The sequence below is a fragment of the Oncorhynchus keta genome, chromosome 36, assembly GCF_023373465.1.
Source record: "Oncorhynchus keta strain PuntledgeMale-10-30-2019 chromosome 36, Oket_V2, whole genome shotgun sequence".
In the NCBI taxonomy this organism is placed as follows: Eukaryota; Metazoa; Chordata; class Actinopteri; order Salmoniformes; family Salmonidae; genus Oncorhynchus; species Oncorhynchus keta.
Genome location: NC_068456.1, coordinates 4,637,832 through 4,663,658, shown reverse-complemented (window position 1 = coordinate 4,663,658; position 25,827 = coordinate 4,637,832). Strand labels below are relative to the sequence as shown.

Here is a 25,827-nt window from a genome sequence, read left to right as displayed (position 1 = left end):
TTTAACCCCCCACACTCTGAGCAAGTTCGGTCCACAGATCCCCCCCATTTGCTCTAAATGCCTTTGGGTCTTATTTTCACTGTTTATGGACATGTCCGAAGATTGAGTTTTACTCAAGAAGTTACAAAGATCCAGGATTATTTTTACTCAATCTACAGCGTGATCCATTCGTGTTGGATAGAAATGAACAACACATTTAGGAATAACTGCTTTTGTGCTCAAGTGCTCAACATATGTGAGAACTCTTTCAAGACTTGTAAAAGCATTCCTCATGAAGCTGGTTGAGAGAATGCCAAGAGTGTGCAAAGCTGCCATCAAGGCAAAGGGTGGCTACTTTGAAGAATCTCAAATATAAAATATTTTTTGTTTAACAGTTTTTTGGTTACTACATGATTCCATATGTGTTAGTTCATAGTTTTGTCGTCTTCACTATTATTCTACAATGTAGAAAATAGTACAAATAAAGAAAAACCCTAGAATGAGTAGGTGTGTCCAAACTTTTGACTGATACTGAATGTAGGAGCAGGTGAAATACTATTTAAAAATAAAAAAAATCTGGGTGCATCTCCGACGGCCTGTACAGGTCGGAAGCTCATGAGCACAATCTGGTTGGTGTCGTAAAGAACCCAAACTATTATTGCTCATTGTCAATTGTTTGTCAGTGTTGTTTTGTCTCCTATTGTATGCAATTGTTGTCTATGGATGCTGTGTGGCTTGTCTGCCACCAAGTGGCATGTTTTGTTTTGCACTTAAAGAAATTTGCTCCAATAAAAATATATGAAAGAAACAAAGCAGTTGCTAAATTAAAATGCATCAATACTAATGTTATGTATTTGTTACTACACAGGTGTAAGAGCAACTTAATGTAGTTATTTTCAGATCCACATGACTAAATGTCAGGTTTGAGAAATCATGCAACATTTGTACAAATTTGAAACACTTTGTATCACATTCTTCATTATTGAACCCTCACCTATAGTTTCCACTCAGGACTGCCCTGCAGTCTGTCAGCAAGAAGCGATCCATCATCTGACCCTTGAAGGTCTTCCCAGAGCGACAGTGATAGGTGACCCCTGACACAGTTCTGACACGCATGAACTGCAAGATAAAAACATGTTCTCATTAGATGTTCTCCAAAAAACACTGAAATAAGTGAGAAGCTGTTCAGAAATACCTCAAAGAAGTTAAAGCTAAAGTGAGTAACTCATTTGAGATATTATTTATTTATCCTAGTAATTAGAATCAAGAACGTTAGCTTATTTGGCCAGTAGCCAGTAAGGCTAGCAAGCTAGGATTGATAGGTGGTTAATTAAAGCTAACTGGTAGCCGAGCTAACAAATAATGAAATTGCCTTCCCTTCATGGAAAAGCACTTTTACCCCTTATCAAGTCTCAAGTTGACAGCTAACATTTTAAAACGTTTAAGCGTATTTTGTATTACTGGTTAATATACGCTAAATAGCTATCTATCTAACTAACTAACTTGGCTAGCTAGATAGTTCCAGTTAGTTTTCTGATCATGAATGAAGCAGGTAGAATAGCTAACGTTAACTTGTGGTATGGTTATGTGAAATTACAATATTTTCTTGCAATATCGACACAATTTTAATTCATGATTTATGCATTGACAGTTTGGAGTGGATCACAGACCAACACTACCACCACCTTGGGTCTGGTCTGCGAGGGACCACCGCTGATGAACAACTCTGCACCATTGCATCATCCATAATAACAAACAGGGCAGGTAGGGGTTTTGTGGGTGTGCAACTTTGATTTTCTGTTCCATAAAATATATTTTTGCAAAGATAGGCTTAAGTCTGCATCTTTCCAGTAAACAAAACACGTATTGTGACTGGAGCTCTGGATTTGTTATGCTGCATTTTTTAAACAGAAGTAGCAGAGATGCGCTTTGGAAATAGCAAGTTGGATGTTTTCCTTTCCGTGCCTTGCATAGCCTACTACTGAATGTGGTGTAAATATATGCTCAGATATGACACCATCTTGTGAAGAAGCACAATCATTTTCAGCACCTGAAAAGGTCAAACAATTTGGGCACAATCGAGAGCATCCTGGCGGGCTGTATCACCGCCTGGTACGGCAACTGCCCTGCCCTCAACCGTAAGGCTCTCCAGAGGGTAGTGAGGTCTGCACAACGCATCACCGGGGGCAAACTACCTGCCCTCCAGGACACCTACATCACCCGATGTTACAGGAAGGCCATAAAGATCATCAAGGACATCAACCACCCGAGCCACTGCCTGTTCACCCCGCTATCATCCAGAAGGCGAGGTCAGTACAGGTGCATCAAAGCTGGGACCGAGAGACTGAAAAACAGCTTCTATCTCAAGGCCATCAGACTGTTAAACAGCCACCACTAACATTGAGTGGCTGCTGCCAACACACTGTCATTGACACTGACCCAACTCCAGCCACTTTAATAATGGGAATTGATGGGAAATTATGTAAATATATCACTAGCCACTTTAAACAATGCTACCTTATATAATGTTACTTACCCTACATTATTCATCTCATATGCATACGTATATACTGTACTCTATATCATCGACTGCATCCTTATGTAATACATGTATCACTAGCCACTTTAACTATGCCACTTTGTTTACTTTGTCTACATACTCATCTCATATGTATATACTGTACTCGATACCATCTACTGTATGCTGCCCTGTACCATCGCTCATTCATATATCCTTATGTACATATTCTTTATCCCCGTACACTGTGTATAAGACAGTAGTTTGGAATTGTTAGTTAGATTACTTGTTGGTTATCACTGCATTGTCGGAACTAGAAGCACACGCATTTCGCTACACTCGCATTAACATCTGCTAACCATGTGTATGTGACAAATAAAATTTGATTTGATTTGATTTTCATGAGTCGGATTTAGCCCATTTTTGATTAGACATACAAGGACAAAATAATTAAATATCTATGATTCACATACTGTACATTACATGACAGAGTGTGGACACTTGCTCATCAAACATCTCATACCAAAATCACGGACATTAATATGGAGTTGGTCCCCCTTTGCTGCTATAACCAACCTCCACTCTTTTGGGAAGGATTTCCACTAGATGTTGGAACATTACTGCGGGGACTTGCTTCCATTCAGCCACAAGAGCATGAGTGAGGTTGGGCACTAATTAATGTTGGGTAATTACGCCTGGTTCGCAGTCGGCGTACCAATTCATCCCAAAGGTGTTCGATGGAGTTGAAGTCAGGGCTCTGTGCATGCCAGTCAAGTTCTTCCACGCCAATCTTGACAAACCATTTCTGTGTGGACCTTGCTTTGTGCACGGGGGCATTGTCATGCTGAAACAGGAAAGGGCCGTCCCCAAACTGCTGCCACAAAGTTGGAAGCACAGAATCGTCTAGAATGTCATTGTACGCTTTAGTGTTAAGATTTCCTTTCACTGGAACTAAGGGGCCTAGCCCGAACCATGAAAAAAAGCCCCAGACCATTATTCCTCATCCACCAAAGGTTATAGTTGGCACTATGCATTCAGGCAGATATTGTTCTCCTGGCATCCGCCAAACCCAGAGTCCAATGGCGACGAGCTTTACACCACTCCAACGCTTGGCATTGCATGATCTTAGGTGATCTTAGGCTTGGAAACCCATTGCATGATGCTCCCAAAGAACAGTTCTTGTGATGACGTTGCTTCCAGCGGCAGTTTGGACTCGAGAGTGAGTGTTGCAACTGAGGACAGACTATTTTTACGAGCTACGTGCTTCAGCACTCGACGGGCCCGTTCTGTGTGGCCTACCAGCCGTTGTTGCTCCTAGACATTTCCACTGCACAATAACAGCACTTAAGAGTTGACCGGGGCTTGTTGGAAAGGTGTCATCCTATGATGGTGCCACTTTGAAAGTCACTGAGCTCTTCGGTACGAGCAATTCTACTTCCAATGTTTGTCTATGGAGATTGCATGACTGTGCGCTCAATTTTATACACCTGTCAGCAACGGGTGTGGCTGAAATAGCCGAATCCACTAATTTGAAGGAGTGTCCACATACATTATACACTATATATACAAAGGTAAGGATTTTTTGTGAAATATATACTTTTTTTTTTATACGGAGAGATAAATGATCAACTAAGGACTATGATACATTTCTGAAAATATGTGGATTCGTTCATGCCTGAATAAATTGGCTTAGATATGTCAGCATGTTGACACACCCTTTTCGGAGTGAAAATATTCTACAGGTGTGTGTCTTGAACGTATACCCCAGATATAGCTCTGGACTCATATGGTAGTAGGTAGATTTCGGAGGTCCAGATTGGATGCATGTAGAAACTGTCCCATAACAGAGAATATCCTATCTCCGTATATGAAATGAAGGACATGTGTTTCTGGAGCATGTCTACTCCTTATATCTAATAAAATGTCAGATATCTGGTAATATATAGATAAAGATGTCCCCTAATATTGACCATTTTCTTTCAGTGTATTTACAGAAGTGCATGTTGAATTGATTACTACTGCTTAACCATTGTCATAACCCTAACCGTTTTCCCTCAGATTTCAAGTTATCACCTTGGACCTTAGTGGAGAAGCTGACCCTGTATAGTCGTGCGATGACCAATCAACGCTCAGTATAGCTTGGATGGGCTGTTGATGTTAGCATTACGTAGCATGCGGTGGGCTTGCTAAACACCCACATGGCAATCAGCTGTTGGCGATCAAGCGTTCATTGCCTCTAATGGGAACATCAGGTAGAGATCTATTTCAGAAAGTCATTTGCAGGCTTAATCTAGTAATCTATGGGGTCTATTTCTCTCATCATCTATTCATCTCTCATGGCTAACTGGCATATACCGTTAGACATAAGCCTTTAGCTCAGGTAGACAATAGGTCTAGGTTTTAGATTATCATGTCACTCTCACTGTGTACACTTTGCATCCTGCATATGCATCAGATACTGCTAGTCAGTATCAGTCGGACAGAAGGCTATTTATGCTATTTACAGTGCATTCGGAAAGTATTCAGACCCTTTAACATGTTCCACATTTTGTTACGTTACAGCCTTATACTAAAATGGATTAAATCATTTTTCCCCCTCATTAATCTACACACAATACCCCATAATGACAAAGCAAAATAGGTTTCTAAAAATTTTAGCAAAAAAGAATGAAATTAAACATCACATTTACATAAGTATTCAGATTCTTTACTCAGTACTTTGTTGAAACACCTTCGGCAGCGATTACAGCTTTGAGTCTTCTTGGCTATGAGACTACAAGCTTGGCACAGCTGTATTTGGGGAGTTTCTCAAATTCTTCTGTGCAGTTCCTCTCAAGCTCTGTCAGGTTGGACGGGGAGAGTCGCTGCACAGCTATTTTCAGGTCCCTCCAGAGATGATTGATCGGGTTCAAGTCCAGGCTCTGGCTGGGCCACTCAAGGACATTCAGAGACCTGTCCCGAAGCCAAACCCGTGTTGTCTTGGCTGTATGCTTAGAGTCGTTGTACTGTTGGAATGTGAACCTTCGCCCCAGTCTGAGGTCCTGAGTGCTCTGGAGCAGGTTTTCATCAAGGATCTCTCTGTATTTTGCTCCGTTCATCTAGTCTCCCAGTCCCTCCAGCTGAAAAACATCCCCACAGCCTGATGCTGCCACCACCATGCTTCACTTCCAACATGACGCTTGGCATCCAGGCCAGAGTTCAATCTTGGTTTCATCTGAACAGAGAATCTTGTTTCTCATGGTCTGAGAGTCCTTTAGGTGTCTTTTGGCAAACTCCAATGTGCCTTATGCTGAGGAGTGGCTTCCGTCTTGCCACTCTACCATAAAGGCCTGATTGGTAGAGTGCTGCAGAGATTATTTTCCTTCTGGAAGGTTCTCCCATCTCCACAGAGGAACTCTGGAGCTCTGTCAGAGTGACCATCGAATTCTTAGTCACCTTCCTGACAAAGGTCCTTCTCCCCTGATTGCTCAGTTTGGCCTGGCGACCAGCTCTAGGAAGAGTTTGGGTGGTTCCAAACTTCTTCCATTTAAGAATGATGGAGGGCACTTTGTTCTTGGGGACCTTCAATGCTGCAGAACATTTGTGGTACCCTTCCCCAGATCTGTGCCTCGACACAATCCTGTCTTGGAGCTCTACGCACAATACCTTAAGGATGATCAATGGAAACAGGATGCACATGAACTCAATTCAGAGTCTCATATCAAAGGGGCTGAATACTTATGTAAATGTGACTAGTTTCAGGAAACTAGGCGTATGTTGCGAGTCACGACTTCATAGGAGCGGCATTTGAACGTTTATTTAAATGTGTTATCAAAATGTATTTTTTTGGCAGAAACAAACTTGTAAATACGAATAAAGTTGTTAAATTACGAGCCTAGTTGGTTTAGCGAACAGAAAAAGACAGGAACCTTCCCGCTAGCAATGATTGGCTGAGATAATGATTGGGCTGGACATGCCGAGAGATGAGTTTCGGATTGGTCTGCCGTGTAGCGTCTTCTGCCTATAAAATGAGCTGCTCGTTATGTGTAGATAATCCTTTCTACTGCAGTTTTTTAAAAATATATAATGTTAGCCATGGAGAACTGCAAATGTGTTGCTACTGCCCTGAATTTATCAGGCGCTATCGACAAAGTCACTAGTAAAAAGTTGTGATGGACTACTTTCTGGAGGAAGATCGTGCCATGCTTACTCTCTCTGACTCTGAAAATGAATCAGATGATGAGGAAATCCCTGATTTAGGTAAAAACATTTTCATTGATGACAGTGATGGGGAAGAAACGGTCATCAACAGTGTTGTTGTCATGGAAGAAGTTGATCGATATTTGAAATCAGTGTAATGTCTGGTAGAAGCAGAGTATGATAAGGAGATGAATAGAATTCTGGCGTTTGATTGCAAATGCAGAGGTAGTCGAAAAGAAAACACAGAAGGCTGTTGTATAAAACACCCGTCCCCGGAATACATCTTCAAACTAAGGGCAACCATGGCATCCATAATAGAGAGGGAGAAAGATCTGATGATTCTTATGGCATTGCACACGGTCAGTGTGAACCAGAGTGACTTGACACAATGGGCAAAGCAAGCTGTACAAACAAAACGGAAACGACACAGGACAGGACGTCTTATTTAATGAAATGGGGTTGCAGTCTGCCATGAAGCGTTGATCCATGTAAGAGTCTAGCTACAGTTTCAGATATTATACATTTCTAATTTTGTCAGAAAGTTGTTTTCATTGTAAGTTAAAGCTTACTGTTAGCTAGCTAGCTGACGTTAGATCGCTGGCTCGCTAGCTAACATTGTATGATCTGTGTATTAATGTTATCTCAGAAATCCATTTGCATTGGTAGTTATAGCCTAATGTTAGCTAGCTAACTAGCTAAAATTGAACCTATTTGATTAACTTTAGCTAGCTGTGACAATCTGTTTGTTTTGATAGTACTCTATGGATTGGGATTACGGTTCATTGTTTAGCTAGCTATCTACATGTTTAAACAAAAGACCAAGTTAAAGTTTACTGTTAGATAGCTAGCTAACGTTAGATGCCTGGCTCGCTAGCTAACATTACGTGTAGTAATGTAGTAATATTATCTCAGAATGACATTTGCATTGCTAGTTATAGCCTAATGTTAGCTAGCTAACATTGAACCTATTTGGTTAACTTTAGCTAGCTATGACAATCGTTTTTTTATTGCTAGTACTCTATGGATTGGGAGTATGGTTCATTGTTTAGCTAGCATGTCTAAACAAAAGACTCCACTTTGCCAGATGATTACATGACCCATCAAGTTAGCCAGGTGTGTCTGATGGTGATTATGTTTATATAATAATGCTAAAATACTTGTATCTGGAATTTGTCTTTCAGCATCAGTAGAACACGCCTGACTGTACTCCACCAGTCATACAAGGAGAATTATCTAATGCCTCCCATCAAAAAGAGAGCTGGCCCAAGCAAGCACAGGATGCACCTGAAGCATGAAGACTTGCAGCGAGTTGTGAACTTCCTCAACAGCTACGCAGAGGATAATGTAATAGTATTACCAGGACACCACCCAGGACACAACACTTAGGTGGAAAGCTGCTGCCATCCCATGTGACAAAAGCAAGGGTGTGGCGTCTCTAAAGGAATTGATGACAACACTTGTTATGTAAAGCATAAACAACACGTTTTGATTATTTAATTTACCTCCAATATGATTGGCACTACTTTTATTGATCTCACATTATTATGTATTTTCCAGAGGTATGTGTAGTTGGGCTGTCTTCCTTCAGGTATCTGCAGAGAAAATTGCTGCCCCACATCTCAAGCACTACGCCCTGGACAGACCTGTGCTGGCAGTGCCAGAGGAACAACTATCAGGTCTGCCAATCTGCCAAAAGCTGTTACAGTTTTTCTCAGTCGCTTTGGTGCAATTCTTGATACTACTTGTACAAATTCCAAATCATCTAGTCACCTGTGCATATCATTAAAGCAATTTCTTATTCCTTTGAACAAATTGCAATTGATAATGTACCAGTGTCAGCTTTTTTCCACATTATCAATTACTCATGTCATGTTGATCAAAATATAGTAGATGGTTCTCTGTTGAATAGTCTTACCCCTCAAAACATCTAGGCATTAGTTCCTTGCATAAGCCATTACATGCAAAATTGTTGAACTATTTGTCATAAACTGTCAAGCATAGTTTTACACATTTCTATTAGACCTTTTGTACAAAAACCTGAATTGATGAATCGTGCAGGTGAAATTGACCCTCACGCATGAACGAATGTAAAGTGTTAGTTCAATCAACCAGTTGTCTGAATTGCTCAAAGGTGCATCTCATGAATAATCAATTAGAAAGCATATATAGACAGACCACAACACAGAGTTGCAATTTTCCAATAATAGATGGACCAGGAAACGAACAGGGTCAACAGCCAAGAGGAGGAAGAAGAGGAGCAAGGATGCGTGGTGGAAGGCAAAACAGAGGAAGAGGCAGAAGAGGACATAGGCGCATATCTGATGACATCAGGGCCACTATTGTAGACCATGTTGTCAATCATGGCCTTACAATGGCTGAGGCGGGTCGAAGGGTGCAGCCGAATATTGGGAGATCAACCGTGTCCTCAATAGTTCAAACGTTTCGAAGAGAGAACAGGCATGTCCACCAATGTACAGTGCACTGTTACTGTATATAAGCAGTATACTGTATACTTCCTACAATGCTTCATATTACAGTAGTCCACTTGTATTTCACAGCATACAGAAATATACTCTATACAGATACATACTGCACCTTACATGCACCCACCTGTATGTTTTACAGTAAAATGTGTGTTTGCATAGTTTTTGTCTATGTGAAAGTGTGCAATGCATCACTGCATTTTTCCCCACATAGGACTGCAAGATTACCTCAAACCGGTGGCAGAGGATGCCTTTTCACACCTCAACAGGAGGAGGCTATTTGCACCATGGTCCGAGCAAACAATGCCACAAGACTCAGGGAAATACAAAGGACCATTATAGAAGACAACGATGTCTTTGAAAACATCCGTACGGTTAGCATCTATCTCAACCATCGACAGGGTGCTGCATAGAAACCAGATGAGTATGAAACAGCTGTACCGTGTACCATTCCAAAGGAATGAGGACAGAGTTAAGGAGCTACGTTACCAGTATGTACAGGTAAAACATATATCTATGTAACTACTTTACAGCAACATTTTATAGTGATACATAGTACAGTAAGCATAAACTGCACACATTTCCGTTGATGTAGAAGGAACATGCAATATATGTAAATTTTATGTCACTCTTCCTTACCAAAACAAATTCAACTGTGTGTTCTGGGATATAGCGTATAATGGAGTTGGAATCAAGTGAACCCTCTCACAACTTTGTATACGTGGATGAGGCTGGCTTCAACCTGACCAAATGCAGAAGGCGGGGTCGGAATATCATCGGTCACAGAGCTACTGTGGATTTGCCAGGCCAACGGGGAGGAAATATCACCATGTGTGCTGCTATTTCAGAGCATGGTGTCCTAACCCATATCCCCCTTATAGGGCCATACAACACCCAGCATCTACTCAAATTTTTAGTGACTCTACAGGGCTCTCATCCCTGATGATAAGAGGTGTCTGTTTAAAGAGGATTTGCCAAAATATGTGGTCATTTGGGATAATGTGAGTTTCCATTGAACAAACATCATAAGGCAATGGTTTGTGACCCACCCGAGGATGCTCATAGAATTCTTCCCACCTTATTCACCATTCCTTAACCCAATTGAGGAGTTATTTTGAGCATGGAGGTGGAAGGTGTACGATCGTCAGCTACACACACAGATGACCCTGCTGGCTGCAATGGATGCAGCATGTGAGGACATCACAGTAGACGCCTGCAGAGGATGGATAAGGCATTCCAAAATATTCTTTCCACGTTGCATTGGAAGGGAAAATATCCGGTGTGATGTGGATGAGAATATGTGGGCCGACAGACAGGAATGTCTGGATGTGTAGAGACAGCACAACAGTGCTGCGGGCAAAGTTGTGCCTTAGGGGTGGTTTCCTGTGTTTCTTTCTAATTTAGTTTTTTTTCCTATGTGCCCCTTGGGTTGTCCAGTCTCTTTCAATCAATAACCCACATACAGTAATATGTAAATAGTACTGTTGAAATTGATATATGCCATAGAAGTGCAGCCTTGTTTATTTTCAATACAGTAACTGTCATCCAAACTGTAGCCTAAGTTTACATCAGGTAATACTGTCAAAGTACACAAGTTACATTGACAACATGCCTAAACATTTTGACGACCTTGTTCGTGAACAATGACTCAATGACTTATCATTCTGATGACACTGACATGATCATTGGCATGAATATTTACTTTTGAGAGATGTACTAAGGATTTTTAGTGACTGACTAGCTTTAGAAACATATCTATTGTATATTGCAGTTTGTACAAATTGTTCTGAGAAATGCACTTATTATTTTGCACATGTTAGGGATGATGTGAAAAATGCACCAAAGCGACTGAGAAAAACTGTAAGTCAGCCAAGCTGAAGAAGCAAGAGCAGCATCTCCTGCTTGTTCAGAGTGAGCATTCTGTCTACCAGAAGATGGTTGCTGACTGCAAGACCACCTGTCAAGACCTGCAGTTGTATCTGGGGGCCCCTACTGAACCAGCAAGTAAAGACATCATGTTGCATTACTGCTTTGATTTTGCTCAACAAGTAAGCAATATTTCCTCCTTTATACTGATTAAGGACATAGATAGATAGATAGATAGATAGATAGATAGATAGATAGATAGATAGATAGATAGATAGATAGTATAGATAGAGTACCAGTCAAATGTTTGGACACAACTACAGTACTCATTCAAGGGTTTTTCTTTATTTTGACTATTTTCTACATTGTAGAATAATAGCAAAGACATCAAAACTATGAAATAACACATATGGAATCATGTAGTAACCAAGAAAGTGTTAAACAAATCAAAATATATTTTAGATTTTAGATTCTTCAAAGTAGCCAACCTTTGCTTTGCACACTTGGCATTCCCTCAACCAGTTTCATGAGGAAGTCACCTGTAATGCATTTCAATTATCAGGTGTGCCTTCTTAAAAGTTAATTTGTGGAATTTCTTTCCTTCTTAAAACTTATTTTCAACTGTTCTGCCTTATTATTATTCGACCATGCTGGTCATTTATGAACATTTGAACATCTTGGCCATGTTCTGTTATAATCTCCACCCGGCACAGCCAGAAGAGGACTGGCCACCCCACATAGCCTGGTTCCTCTCTAGGTTTCTTCCTAGGTTTTGGCCTTTCTAGGGAGTTTTTCCTAGCCACCGTGCTTCTACATCTGCATTGCTTGCTGTTTGGGGTTTTAGGCTGGGTTTCTGTACAGCACTTTGAGATATCAGCTGATATACGAAGGGCTATATAAATCAATTTGATTTGATTTGATTTAAGGCTAGGGGGCACTATTTTCACATCCAGATGAAAAGTGTGCCCAAAGTAAACTGCCTGCTACTCAGGCCCAGAGGCTAGGATATACATATTATTAGTAGATAGAAAACACTCGGAAGTTTCTAAAACTGTTTGAAGGATGTCTGTGAGTATAATAAAACTTATTTGGCAGGCGAAACCCAGAGTACAAACAATCCAGGAAAAAAACATTTTTGAGGTCACTCTTTTCAATGGGTTTTCAATGGAAATCTAGAATTCTAAGGTAGTTGCTTGCAGTTCCTATCGCTTCCACTAGATGTCAACAGTCTTTAAAAATTTGTTGATGTTTTTCCTTTGAGAAATGGAGAAGTAGGGCTGTCCAGAACAAGGGTCGAGTGAAGTGTACTGTTGTGGTTGAGGCGCGCGACCTGAAAGCACGCTACACTTTGTTTTCCTCCGTTATTGAACACAGTTTATTCCGGCTTAAATTTGATAAATTATTTACATTTAAAAATACCTAAAGTTGGATTATGAAAGTTGTTTGAAATGTTTGGATCAAGTTTACAGGTAACTAATTAGATAATGTAAAGTCATGTTGCGGGATTTGGAACCGGTATATTTTCTGAATCATACGTGCCAAATAAGTTGATATTTTGGATATATAACGACAGAATATATCGAACAACAGGACCATTTATGATGTTTAATGGACATATTGGTGAGCCAAACAGAAGAAGATTTTCAAAGGTAAGGCATGCAGTATATGTTATTTCTGACTTTTGTGTTGTGCCTGGCGGGTTCAATTATGATTTTCATGTGTATGTTTGATGGGGTGCTATCCTCAGATAATAGCATGGTTTGCTTTCGCCGTAAAGCCTTTTTTGAAATCTGACACTGGCTGGATTAACAAGAAGTTCATCTTTAAACCCATGTGTAACACTTGTATGATTTATGAATTATTATTATGAGTATTTCTTTTTTTGAATTTGGCGCACTGCTATTTCACTGGGTGTTGTTAACAGAATTGGCGCGGGAAGGGATCACTAAGAAGTTAATGCATTTGAGCCAATCAGTTGTGTTGTGACAGGGTAGGGGTGGTTTACAGAGGATAGCCCTATTATGTCAAGAACAGCTCAAATAAGCAAAGAGAAACGACAGTCGATCATTACCTTAACACATGAAGGGGGTCAATCCAGAAAATGTCAAGAACTTTGAAAGTGCAGTTGCTAAAACCATAAGGCGCTATGATGTAACTGGCTCCATGAGGACTGCCTCTGCTGCAGAGGATACGTTCATTAGAGTTACCAGCCTCAGAAATAGCATCCCAAATAAATTATTCACAGAGTTCAAGTAACACACACATCTCAACATCAACTGTTCAGAGGAGACTGCGTGAATCAGGCCTTCATGGTCGAATTGCTGCAAAGAAACCACTACTAAAGGACACCAATAAGAAGAAGAGACTTGCTTGGGCCAAGAAACACGAGCAATGGACATTAGACCGGTGGAGGAACAAGTTAGTGCTCTGGTATTGTGCCTGGGCGATCATTCACAAGCTCCACCACAGTCGGGACCTTGACTTCCTGATCACAGGCCACACAAAGTTTGCTCCCAGCTGGTTCTTCGGCCTCATCAAGCAGCACGTCAGAAAGACCAGAATGAACACTTTTTCCGAGATTGCTGGTGTTGCGAAGGACAGCATCCCACCACTGGTTGGACTGGAGGGTGGTACGGTGCTGGTGGAAAGCTATGGCTGGCAACAACACCTGACTCCGTACTTCATTCCGCTGCCACAGATAAGTACCAGCACTTCAGGTGAATATCATATTCATTGCATTGTATGAGGTTATTCTTCTCATCTAAACTTGGGAGGTGAATTGATGTTATGCAAGGTTGTAATTTCTTCTAAATATGTTTTCTTACTTCCTGTTTTACAGCTTCGATGCTCTTGAGCCTGGTCTTGTTGTCGCCAATGAGTATTCGGACTCAGTTGGGACCAGGTTTCGGATGCTGCGCAACGGTGACATCCTTCCTCCCATAGATGGTACAAACAACTACACTAACTAACTACAAAAGGACATAAACAGGAATTACTATAAACTATAAATACAACAACAAACAAAAACCAACTAGCATTGTCATATGACTGGCGATCAGGAGCCCCTTCCCTTTGTATACTGAACAAAAATATAAACGCAACAGGCAACAATTTCAATGATTTTACTGGAGTTACAGATCAGGGAAATCAGTCAGTTGAAATAAATTCATTATACCCTAATCTATGGATTTCACTGGACTGGGAATACAGATATGCATATGTTGGTCACAGATACTTTTGTATACAGTATATAGTGTATGTCATGGGGCTACCCACTTGGGAGCAATGAGTTTCTTCCCACAAAAGGGCTTTATCAGCTGTATGAGTGGCTAGTCCCAGAGTATGAAGATGCCAGATGTGGAGGTCCTGGGCTGGCATGGCTACACGTGGTCTGCGGTTGTGAGGCAGGTTGGACGTACTGCCAAATTCTCCAAAACAATGTTGGAGGCGGCTTATGGTAGTGAAATTAACATAAAATTATCTGGCAACAGGTCTGGTGGATATTCCTGCAGTCAGCATGCAAATTGCACACTTCATCAAAACTTGAGACATCTGTGGCATTGTGTTGTGTGACAAAACTGCACATTTTAGAGTGCACAAAATGCACCTGTATATAATGATCGTGTTCTTTAATCAGCTTCTTGATATGCCACACGTGTCAGGTATTATCTTGTCAAAGGAGAAATGCTCACTAACAGGTATGTAAACAAATATGTGCACAAAATTTGAGTGAAATAAGATGTTTGTTTGTATACAACATTTCTGGGATCTTTTATTTCAGCTCATGAAACATGGAACCAACACTTTACATTTATATTTTTGTTCTGTATATATGAAATCAGCACCATCCCTCTCGGCGTGTTATTTGGCCCCAATTATCAGTCAAATCTTGAGACCTCCCACTTTCTTTTGCAATCAATCATTCTAGTGTATAATGGTGTTTGACAGTTATTTTTGAAAGAATCAAATACTAACATATTTGTTTTCAGAGTTTTCTTAAATTAAAACCTTCCCCAGCAGAATCAAGGGATCATATATTGGGTTGCATCTGTCCCTATATAACTGTTTGTGGAGAGAAACCAAAATTGTGTAAAACAGGGAGTAACCACTCTTGTACTTTTGCCCAAGTGTTTGCAACTATGGGGCAATACCAGCAAATATGTAACAAATCCTCTTTGATGCCCCATATTTGTAACATGTTGTTAGTTGCCAGAACATTATAAAATATCTTCAACTGAAACATTCAGATTGTGGAGTCTAAGGTTGTTTTGTAAATAAAAACCAAAAACCTTTTTTCCACGGGATGGGAGTATTAAACTGCTCTTCTTTTGGGGCGGCAGCTGAAAGGTTGCTAGATCGAATCCCCGAGCTGACAAGGTAAAAATCTGTCGTTCTGCCCCTGAACAAGGCAGTTAACCCACTGTTCCTAGGCCATCATTGTAAATAAGAATTTGTTCTTAACTGGTTGCCTTGTTAAATAAAGGTAAAATAACATAAAAAATCCCAGTAAGAGTGGAATTTAAGTGGGATGGCAAACAATTTGTTGTTTTCCAAAAGTAAATGGTACAGGTCTTTATAAATATTATCTATAGTTAACCATCTGTGAGATTTAATTTGAGGTCAACAAACAGTTTATCTTCTCTTCCCCTTCATTTTTTCTTCCATTCTGTTGGAATTGCTACCAGTAACTGATTGTAATTATGATTTGCACATAGAGTATGTTCCCATACATCATGCACAGTGTTTCAGATAAAATACAATACCCATTACTATCAATGATATCATTTCAAAATAAGAACCCCTTTTCCAGAAACACATTCTATGTTTCATTTGTATTTATTCATCAGTATATTTGAAATGAATCATATGATTTGGGTCGGAAAAGGGGGATCTTCTGGGGGACAATATTGAAAATGCAACCAAGCTTTAATTGATTCTTTGAAGAATATGGATATGTCTATTAAGATACCATGCAAGAACCAAATAGAGTGCAAAGAGAAGTGGGTTTGTCTTTTCTAAGATTTTACTCGTATTTACATATTGTTTTTGGCATTCAGGCTTTCAGAGATTGATTAAATATTCAATATTCCTCAAATTCAGCCTTCCATTGATTAGATATATTTACGTTGGACCTTTTCTGGTTTACCATTCCCTATAACATGAAAGATCATGGCTTCAAACTGCTTAAAGAAAACCTTATCTGGCGATGGAAGTGACAGGAAGAGATAGCTGAACTGAGAGAAAATTGAGGTGTTTATCAATGTCACTCTGCCATATAAATATAAAGCTTTACCTTTCCACAGCAAAAGTATTTTGTCAATCTTGGCTAGTTTCAAATCAAAGTTCTCCTTTACAAGATACTTCATTCTCTTTGGAATGTGGATGCCAAGCATGTCCACTGGGCCGTTGCTCCACTTAATTGGTACACAACAGGGACAAATATAGTTGGACTTTCTTAAGGAACCCACTCTCAAAATGCATTTGTCATAATTTGGTTTATGAAAGTAATTCAAATCTCCAATAAGAGCATCTATTGATGATTGTTGTATCATCTGCATATATTGACATTTTGGTTATGAGACCCTTGATGCTTAGACCTACTACATTAGAATTGTTCCTGATTCTGACGGCCATCTCCTCGATAGCCAATAAGAATTAATAAGGCGGGGGCTCCCGAGTGGTGCAGCGGTCTAAGGCACTGCATCGCAGTGCTAGGGGCGTCACTATATCACCCTTGATACTCAGACCTACTACCCCTCCCAGTCACTACACACCCTGGTCCGATCCCGGGCTGTATCACAACCGGCCGTGATTGGGTGTCCAATAGGGAAGAATTGGCCCAGTGTTGTCCGGGTTAGGGGAGGGTTTGGCTGGGGGGCTTACTTGGCTCATCGTGCTCTAGGGACTCCTTGTGGTGGGCTGGGCGGTTGTCAGGTGAACTGTGAACTGGGTTAAGCGGGCGAGTGTTAAGAAGCGCGGTTTGATGACTATGTTTTGGAGTACGCATGATTTGACCCGAGCCCGTTGGGGAGTTGCAGCCATGAGATAAGATTAAAATTGGGGAGAAAAAGGGGGTAAAAAAAGTTTTAAAATAAAAAGGTGAAACTGGATCCCCTTGTTGGACCCTAAACATTTCCATAAAACAACAAATATTGTCACCAATGTAGCGAACTTCAGTTAAGCCAGACTGTTCACTTTGAGTAATTTTGCTTATTACTTTCTTCATTCTAAATGTTAAACATTTTGACAGAATACGGGTGGCACATCACAAAGTGACGGGTCTCCAGTTTTTGAGGTGTACAGGGCTTTTATCTTGACATTTGCTCCTGCTTCAATAGTAATGTAATCAGTCCCTCTCTTTGGGTTGTTGATAGTTCCCCCTGTTCAAATGAAAAATGTAAGTACAGTTTAAGTTAGACTTTAAGTTGCTTCAATATATCCACAAAATGTTCCTACCTCATGATGCCATCTATTTTGTGAAGTGCACCAGTCCCTCCTGCAGCAAAACAGGCCCACAACATGATGCTGCCACCCCAGTGCTTCACGGTTGGGATGGTGTTCCTTGGCTTGCAAGCCTCCCACTTTTCCCTCCAAATGTAACGATGGTTATTATGGCCAAACAGTTCTATTTTTGTTTCATCAGACCAGAGGACATTTCTCCAAAAAGTACGATCTTTGTCACCATGTGCAGTTGCAAACCTGTCGTCTGGCTTTTTCCTGGCAGTTTTGGAGCAGGGGCTTCTTCCTTGCTGAGCGGCCTTTCAGGTTATGTCGATATAGGACTCGTTTTACTGTGGATATAGATACATTTGTACATGTTTCCTCCAGCATCTTCACAAGGTCCTTTGCTGTTGTTCTGGGATTGAGTTGCACTTTTCGCAGCAAAGTGCGTTCATCTCTAGGAGACAGACTGCGTCTCCTTCCTGAGCGGTATGACGGCTGCGTGGTCCCATGGTATTTATTATTGTTTGTTCAGATGAACGTGGTACCTTCAGGCATTTGGAAATTGCTCCCAAGGATGAACTAGACTTGTGGAGGTCTACCATTTATTTTCTGAGGTATTTTGATTTTCCCATGATGTCAAGCAAAGAGGCACTGGGTTTGAAGGTAGGCCTTGAAATCTCCACATGTACACCTCCAATTGACTCAAATTATGTAAATTATCCTATCAGAAGCATCTAAAGCCATGACATAATTTTCTGGAAATTTCCAAGCTGTTTAAAGGCACAATCAATTTAGTGTATGTAAACTTCTGACCTACTGGAATTGTGATTTAGTGAATTATAAGTGAAATAATTTTGTCTGTAAACAATTACCTGTGTCATGAACAAAGTAGATGTCCTAACCAACTTGCCAAAACTATAGTTTGTTAACAAGAAATGTGTGTAGTGGTTAAAAAACAAGTTTTAATGATTCCAACCTAAGTGTATGTAAAACTTCCGACTTCAACTGTAGGTGAGCAAATATTATTTGATTTCTGTAAAAAGATCATGCACCCCTCAATTGGTATACCATTGAAGCCAGGAGATTTACCAGTTTGGAAGAGTTAATTGCCATTAGTAGTTCATCATCAGCGATCAAACCCTCACAGGATGATTTTTGCATCTCTGTTAAATGGTTCTCATAGTCTTCAGGGATGCCTTTTCTATTACAAAATTCAGACAAGCAAATGAGGCCCTTCTTATCATGGTCCGATAGCAGAGATTCAGTTCATATTGGGCGTCATGACCCTTCGGCGTGCAGTCTGCACAGGAATCCATCTGTCCGCCTACTCTTCATTGCGTATGGAGAAGCAACGAGCATGCATATCAAAGAGTATCCCTCTTCACTCAGTAGCTAAAGTTTGAGTTCATGTTAGGTCAATGTTGTTGGGTTTACATTACGCTTTTCCAGAGGTACGATGGCTTTAATGGATTCTTCAGTCTGAAAGACACTAAATGTTCCTTCCCTTAATATTGCCTGATCTCTTAAATTCTGTCTGCATTATGGACACTCACATGTTAACCATACTCTCATACACCCCTAGATGAAAGAATTAGCATGGAACATTATTCATCAAAACTAACACTGCTTTGTCTTCTCTTTAATGTTATGCTACTTGCATGTTGAGCAAGGGTGGTACCTGGCAAACCTCTGTTCAACATTGATGTTGGCAACCAATGACAAGAAACACTATATATACAAAAGTATGTGGACATCCCTTCAAATTAGTGGATTCGGCAATTTCAGCCACACCCATTGTTGACAGGTGTATAAAATCAAGCACACAGCTAGATGCTCCATAGACAAACTTAAACAGTAGAATGGCCCATACTGTGACTGTAACCTTTCCAACCAGTTAGTTTGTCAAATTTCTGCCATGCTAGAGCTGCCCCGGTCAACTGTAAGTGATGTTATTGTGAAGTGGAAACGTCTAGGTGAAACAACAGCTCAGCACTCACTACCGAGTTCAAAACTGCCTCTGGAAGAAACATCAGCTCAAGTGCTGTTTGTCGGGAGCTTCATGAAATGGGTTTCCATGGCCAAAACCTATTTCATGAAGCTCACAAGCCTAAGATCACCATGTGCAATGCCAAGCGTCAGCTGGAGTGGTGTAAAGCTTGCAGCCTTGGACTCTGGAGCAGTGGAAATGTGTTCTGTGGAGTGATGAATCATTCTTCACCATCTGGCAGTCCGACGGTTATATCCGACGGTTATATATGTAGAACGCTACATGACAGAATGCATAGTCCCAACTGTGGAAGCGGAAAAGGGTCTTGGGCTGTTTTTCATGGTTCGGGCTAGGCCATTTAATTCCAGTGATCCAGTGAAGGAAATCTTAACGCTACAACGTAGAATGGCATTCTAGACGATTCTGTGCTTCAAACTGTGGCAACAGTTTAGGGGAGGCCATTTCCTGTTTCACCATCACAATGCTCCCGTGCACAAAGCGAGGTCCATCCAGAAATGATTGGTTGAGATCGGTGTGAAAGACCACAAGCGAGGGTAACCGGCCATGCGTCGTATGAGAAATATAAGAGATACGTTGCACAGCTCAAGCTACACATGGTTAATATTCACACATAGTATACAGTCTTGTAATGGTAGGGTGACTTTAACTGGTCTATTTGATATCTAAAGGGTGCTTTCTGCCATAGCTACACATAGTCGTATGGCATATCGTTGTGCTATTTTGGGTATTGGTATCGCTTACTGTGCTCACTGCTTGTAGGTAGTTTTATATATTGACTCTTTGCTTGGGCAGTGAGCTACCCTGAAGGAGCAGAGCCTATATCGCCTCGACTTGCATTATTCATTCTTTAATAAATGGTTAAACATATTTCTACGTGGTGTTTCCTCCTTTCTGAAATGAAGCGGAACCCAAGTGCCCACGATTGCACCAATTAGATGCTAGCAGCAATCACTCCTAACTTACTTACTCCTAACTCACTTCCTGCTGCCACTTACTGCTACTGCTAGTATGTTCACTTATTTTGCTCCCACTACCACCCTAACCTCCACCTATTAGGTTCTGTTTTCCTGCTGGGGGATTGGAATAGCTTACCACACTCACTGCTTGTTTATATATGGATGCTTTGCTTGGGCAAGGAGTTACCCTGAAGGAGCAGAGCCTATGTTGCCAAGATTTGCATTATTCATTCTTTAATACATGGTTAAACATATTTATATGTGGTGTTTCTTTTCTGAACTGTAAATTACGTACTGAATATGAGGAAAGCCGTAGTCCTTTACTTCAGTCAATGACTAAAAGCACCCTCTTTGGCCTTATGGGTGGAATGATATTAATCTTTTTCATCATTAATAACGTTTTTTTTTTTAACAACGAAAATCTGGTGTTTCCATGTCAAACAGTTTTGTTGTATTTAAGTCTTCTGTGATGTATATAAAGTGTAGTATTGGGATGCAAACTCAATATAGTATACATTTAAAGTCTACATCTGTCACGTCCTGACCTTAGTTCATTTTTTATGTCTCTATTTTAGGGCGTGAGTTGGGGTGGGCATTCTATGTTTTGTGTTCTATGTTTTCTATTTCTATGTGTTTGGCCTGGTATGGTTCCCAATCAGAGGCAGCTGGCAATCGTTGTCTCTGATTGAGAACCATACATAGGCAGCCTGTTTTTCCCACTTGAGTTGTGGGTAGTTGTTTTCTGTCTCTCTACCAGACAGGACTGTTGTGCTTTTGTTCATGGTGTGGTTCAATGTTCAGTTATTGAATACATTTAACATGGACACTTACCACGCTGTGCTTTGGTCCTCTTCTCCTTCCACTAACGAAAACCGTTACAATATCTGACATGGTACAGGTGTCTTATTTCTTTAAACCCATAACCATGTGTCTGAGGTGTATACTTGTGTTACAAAATAGATTTGTTTAATACTACCAAGAATCACTCTGTGTCCTTGATTTAGCCCTCTGCAATAAAAGGTTATGAAAAATAAAATAATAATCAAGTTTGAAAGTAAAAAATGTTTAACACCTTTTTCTCCCCAATTTCGTGATATCCAATTGGTGGTTACAGTCTTGTCCCATCGCTGCAACTCCCGTACAGACTCGGAAGAGGCGAAGGTCGAGAGTCGTGCGTCCTCCGGCTGGGATGCCAAGCCTCACTGCTTCTTGACACAATGCTCGCTTAACCTGGAAGCCAGCCGCACCAAAGTGTTGGAGGAAACACTGACACACCTGGCGACCGTGTCAGCGTGCATGCACCCGGCCAGCCACTGAAGTCTCTAGAGCGCGATGGGACAAGGACATTCCAGCCGGCCAAACCCTCCCCTAATCCGGACGACGCTGGGGAAATTGTGCACTCATCGGTCTCCAGGTCTCCTAGCTAATGTTACAGTCCTGTATTGAACTCTGAAAGCCATCTGATAAATCATATACAGTGGGGAAAACAAGTATTTGATACATTGCCGATTTTGCAGGTTTTCCTACTTACAAAGCATGTAGAGGTCTGTAATTATTTTATCATAGGTACACTTCACCTGTGAGAGACGGAATCTAAAACAAAAATCCAGAAAATCACATTGTATGATTTTTAAGTAATTAATTAGCATTTTATTGCATTACATAAGTATTTAATCACCTACCAACCAGTAAGAATTCCGGCTCTCACAGACCTTTTAGTTTTTCTTTAAGAAACCCCCCTGTTCTTCACTCATTACCTCTTAACTGCACCTGTTTGAACTCGTTACCTGTATAAAAGACACCTGTCCACACACTCAATCAAACAGACTCCAACCTCTCCACAATGGCCAAGACCAGAGAGCTGTGTAAGGACATCAGGGATACAATTGTAGACCTGCACAAGGCTGGGATGGGCTACAGGACAATAGGCAAGCAGCTTGGTGAGAAGGCAACAACTGTTGGCGCAATTATTCGAAAAAGGAAGAAGTTGAAGATGACGGTCAATCACCCTCGGTCTGGGGCTCCATGCAAGATCTCACCTCGTGGGGCATCAATGATCATGAGGAAGGTGAGGGATCAGCCCAGAACTACACGGCAAGACCTGGTCAATGACCTGAGGAGAGCTGGGACCACAGTCTCAAAGGAAACCATTAGTAACACACTACGCCGTCATGGATTAAAATCCTGCAGCGCATGCAAGGTCCCCCTGCTCAAGCTAGCGCATGTCTAGGCCCGTCTGAAGTTTGCCAATGACCATCTGGATGATCCAGAGGAGGAATGGGAGAAGGTCATGTGGTCTGATGAGACAAAAATAGAGCTTTTTGGTCTAAACTCCACTCGTCGTGTTTGGAAGAAGAAGGATGAGTACAACCCCAAGAACACCATCCCAACCGTGAAGCATGGAGGTGGAAACATCATTCTTTGGGGATGCTTTTCTGCAAAGGGGACAGGATGACTGCACTGTATTGAGGGGAGGATGGATGGGGCCATGTATCATGAGATCTTGGCCAACAAAGAAGGGAAGGATCCCTCAGTAAGAGCATTGAAGATGGGTCGTGGCTGGGTCTTCCAGCATAACAACGACCCGAAACACACAGCCAGGGCAACTAAGGAGTGGCCTAGAAGCATCTCAAGGTCCTGGAGTGGCCTAGCCAGTCTCCAGACCTGAACCCAATAGAAAATCTTTGGAGGGAGCTGAAAGTCCGTATTGCCCAGCGACAGCCCCGAAACCTGAAGGATCTGGAGAAGGTCTGTATGGAGGAGTGGGCCAAAATTCCTGCTGCAGTGTGTGCAAACCTGGTCAAGAACTACAGGAAAGGTATGATCTCTCTAATTGCAAACAAAGGTTTCTGTACCAAATATTAAGTTCTGCTTTTCTGATGTATCAAATACTTATGTCATGCAATACAATGCTAATTAATTACTTTAAAATCATACAATGTGATTTTCTGGATTTTTGTTTTAGATTCCGGCTCTCACAGTTGAAGTGTACCTATAATTTAAAAAAAATGACAGACCTCTACATGCTTTATAATTAGGAAACACTGCCAATTTTTTGCAGGTAATCAAATACTTGTTCTCCCCACTGTAGGTATATTTTTTGGTATACACACACTCAATAACTTTTGCCAAGACCATGGTAGTAACTGCTGGAGAGTAAAAATGTTTGTTTGTTCTATCTTTGACTGACGTTAGTTAACATAAGCTAGCTAATGTTAGCAAATTAGAGTAGCTCAATCTGGTAGCAATCTTTTCGATACTTGTGTGGAAAACACTCTGTTACAAAAAATGGAATTGTCACCATAGCTAACTCTGTTTGTGTGTTGGTAGCAATGATGAATGTGGTTGGTTCTCAGCCAGTCTCAGCTGGCTAGCAATCTTGTGATGCTAGATTGCAAGCTGACAATATTGAAATGTCGATGCTAAGCTAGCCAGTCTAATAGAGAACAATACAATTAGTTGGGTGGTTAAATTGTGTATTTTGTTGTAGGTGAATCCACAGAATCCACCAACATGCGCTTTCAACCCTTAGCTCTGCACAAGTTGAAGGTAAGTTGGCAAAAAATATTTACAAGCTGACGGCTAAGATAGCTCAATTTACAGTAAGCGTGGTATAAACATGAATTGGGTAGAGTTTGTATGGTTAGTGTTGGTGTTATAGGGTTACAGGTGGTTAAAGGTAGCCTGAGGACCATAGTCCCTTCCAGACCATGTCATCAATTATGCCTCTTTGAAAAACTCAGGTTATTTGGAGTCATTCCAGTTCCCTGCTGAAAAAGACCCCAAAGCGGTGGCATTTTGGGTACACAAGCATGAGGGACCGGACACACCTTGCGGTTATAGAGCACAACAAGATTGTGGGACAGAAACCAGCAACGGACACTGAAAGGTATAAAATCCAGACTACAACAGTAATGACACAACCACCTCATTCTTCTCTCTTCAGATTCTCCAAACACAATGCAAAGACACGTCTACAGAAATCCCCTGCAAAGGGCTACTAATTAACAAGAATGATCTGTCAAAGTCAATGTGCTGGGGGAGGTTTACAGACAGTACTTTGAGATGAGGAAGGTTTTTTTATTTGTGCATAGACAGTAAATGTATTGTTGTGTATGAGAGCGATTATGGTGTCATTTTTCCTCCATCTCCCATACACAACAATTCATACTGTGTAAGAAAAGCCCCCTAAGACTTTTCACACCTTTCTTTAGTCCCCCAGCCCATTCACTTTGTTACTTATCTTATCCTCTCAAAAGTAGCTCCCAATGTCCCCTTATTGTTCATAAACAATACTCTAGCCTGTCACATTCGGTTGACACCTTTACCAACAAAGGCGTGTTGCCCTACATCCCTTCCACAATGCTAACACCACAACCATGTCTTTCCAGGAGACGTGTAGTACCAGCAAATATTCTGCAAGAGGACCAAACATTTGGTGGTTAAGAAGCTCTACACCACTTTCTGCAAAGTCTTATCCAGCTGGGCATGAACCGTAGACAGGACAAGACCAATCGCCATAAGCACAAAGAGTCTCAGCTTCGCCAGCCCACCATGCTGAACATCATTGCCAATGTACCAAAGCTGGATATAGGACTACGTCTACGTTTACACATGCAGCACAATTCTGATATTTTTTTGTTAACTAATTGGTATTTCTACCAATCAGATTGGTTCTGAAAAAGATCTGATGTGATTAAGACCAATTAGTGGAAAAAATATCAGAATTGGGCTGCCTGTGTCTCAAAATAAGTCCATGTAGGACAGGGGTTTCCAACCCTGTTTCTAGAGAGCTACCCTCCTGTAGGTTTTCACTCCAACCCCAGTTGTATCGCACCTGGATCAGCTTATCAACCAGCTAATTATTAGAGTCAGGTGTGCTAGATTAGGATTGGAGTGAACCTACAGTACGGTATCTCTCCAGAAACAGGGTTGAAGAGCTCTGATATAGAACCACCATAAAATAAATATGGATATTTTCTATCAATCTTCGAAATGTGTCTGCCTTTATGGATTTAAAGAATAAATGTATATAAACTGTACAGGGCCCTGTAGCATCAATCATATGCTAGACATTCAGAAATCTAAATGTTTATTTGTGAAAAATCTCATACAGGGAAGTGTACACTATTTACTACTAACTCAAGAAAACTGGTTATTCAACAAGAATGTTATATGGTAACAGTAACATACCCACAAAAATGTATGAACAGGTGTAGTACAGTTCAGTGTTTTTCAGGTGTAGAGACACAAGTCCAGAGAACTGTAGCTACAGATTGTTACACCAGATAATTTGATTTACCCAAATATTTTTGCCGATATCTTGTCTATTTCAAGTCTTCTCTCATTGATCGAGACAGGTCTCTGTCATCATGACATGCAGAACTTTGGGGT

General features: G+C 40.9%; 1 protein-coding gene across 3 annotated transcripts in view; it reads right to left on the bottom strand.

Annotated features, from left to right (window-relative positions):
• Positions 1-25,827, bottom strand: part of LOC118369485 (protein FAM83H) — a 65,778-nt gene that overhangs the window by 17,794 nt on the left and 22,157 nt on the right. For 2 of the 3 annotated variants that reach the window (XM_035753898.2, XM_035753899.2), the window contains exon 4: positions 974-1,098. The exons of the other annotated variant lie outside the window; for it this stretch is intronic. In XM_035753898.2, coding sequence (XP_035609791.1) covers positions 974-1,098 — 125 coding nt within the window. The remainder of the gene's footprint in view (positions 1-973; positions 1,099-25,827) is intronic. 3 annotated transcript variants of the gene reach the window in all.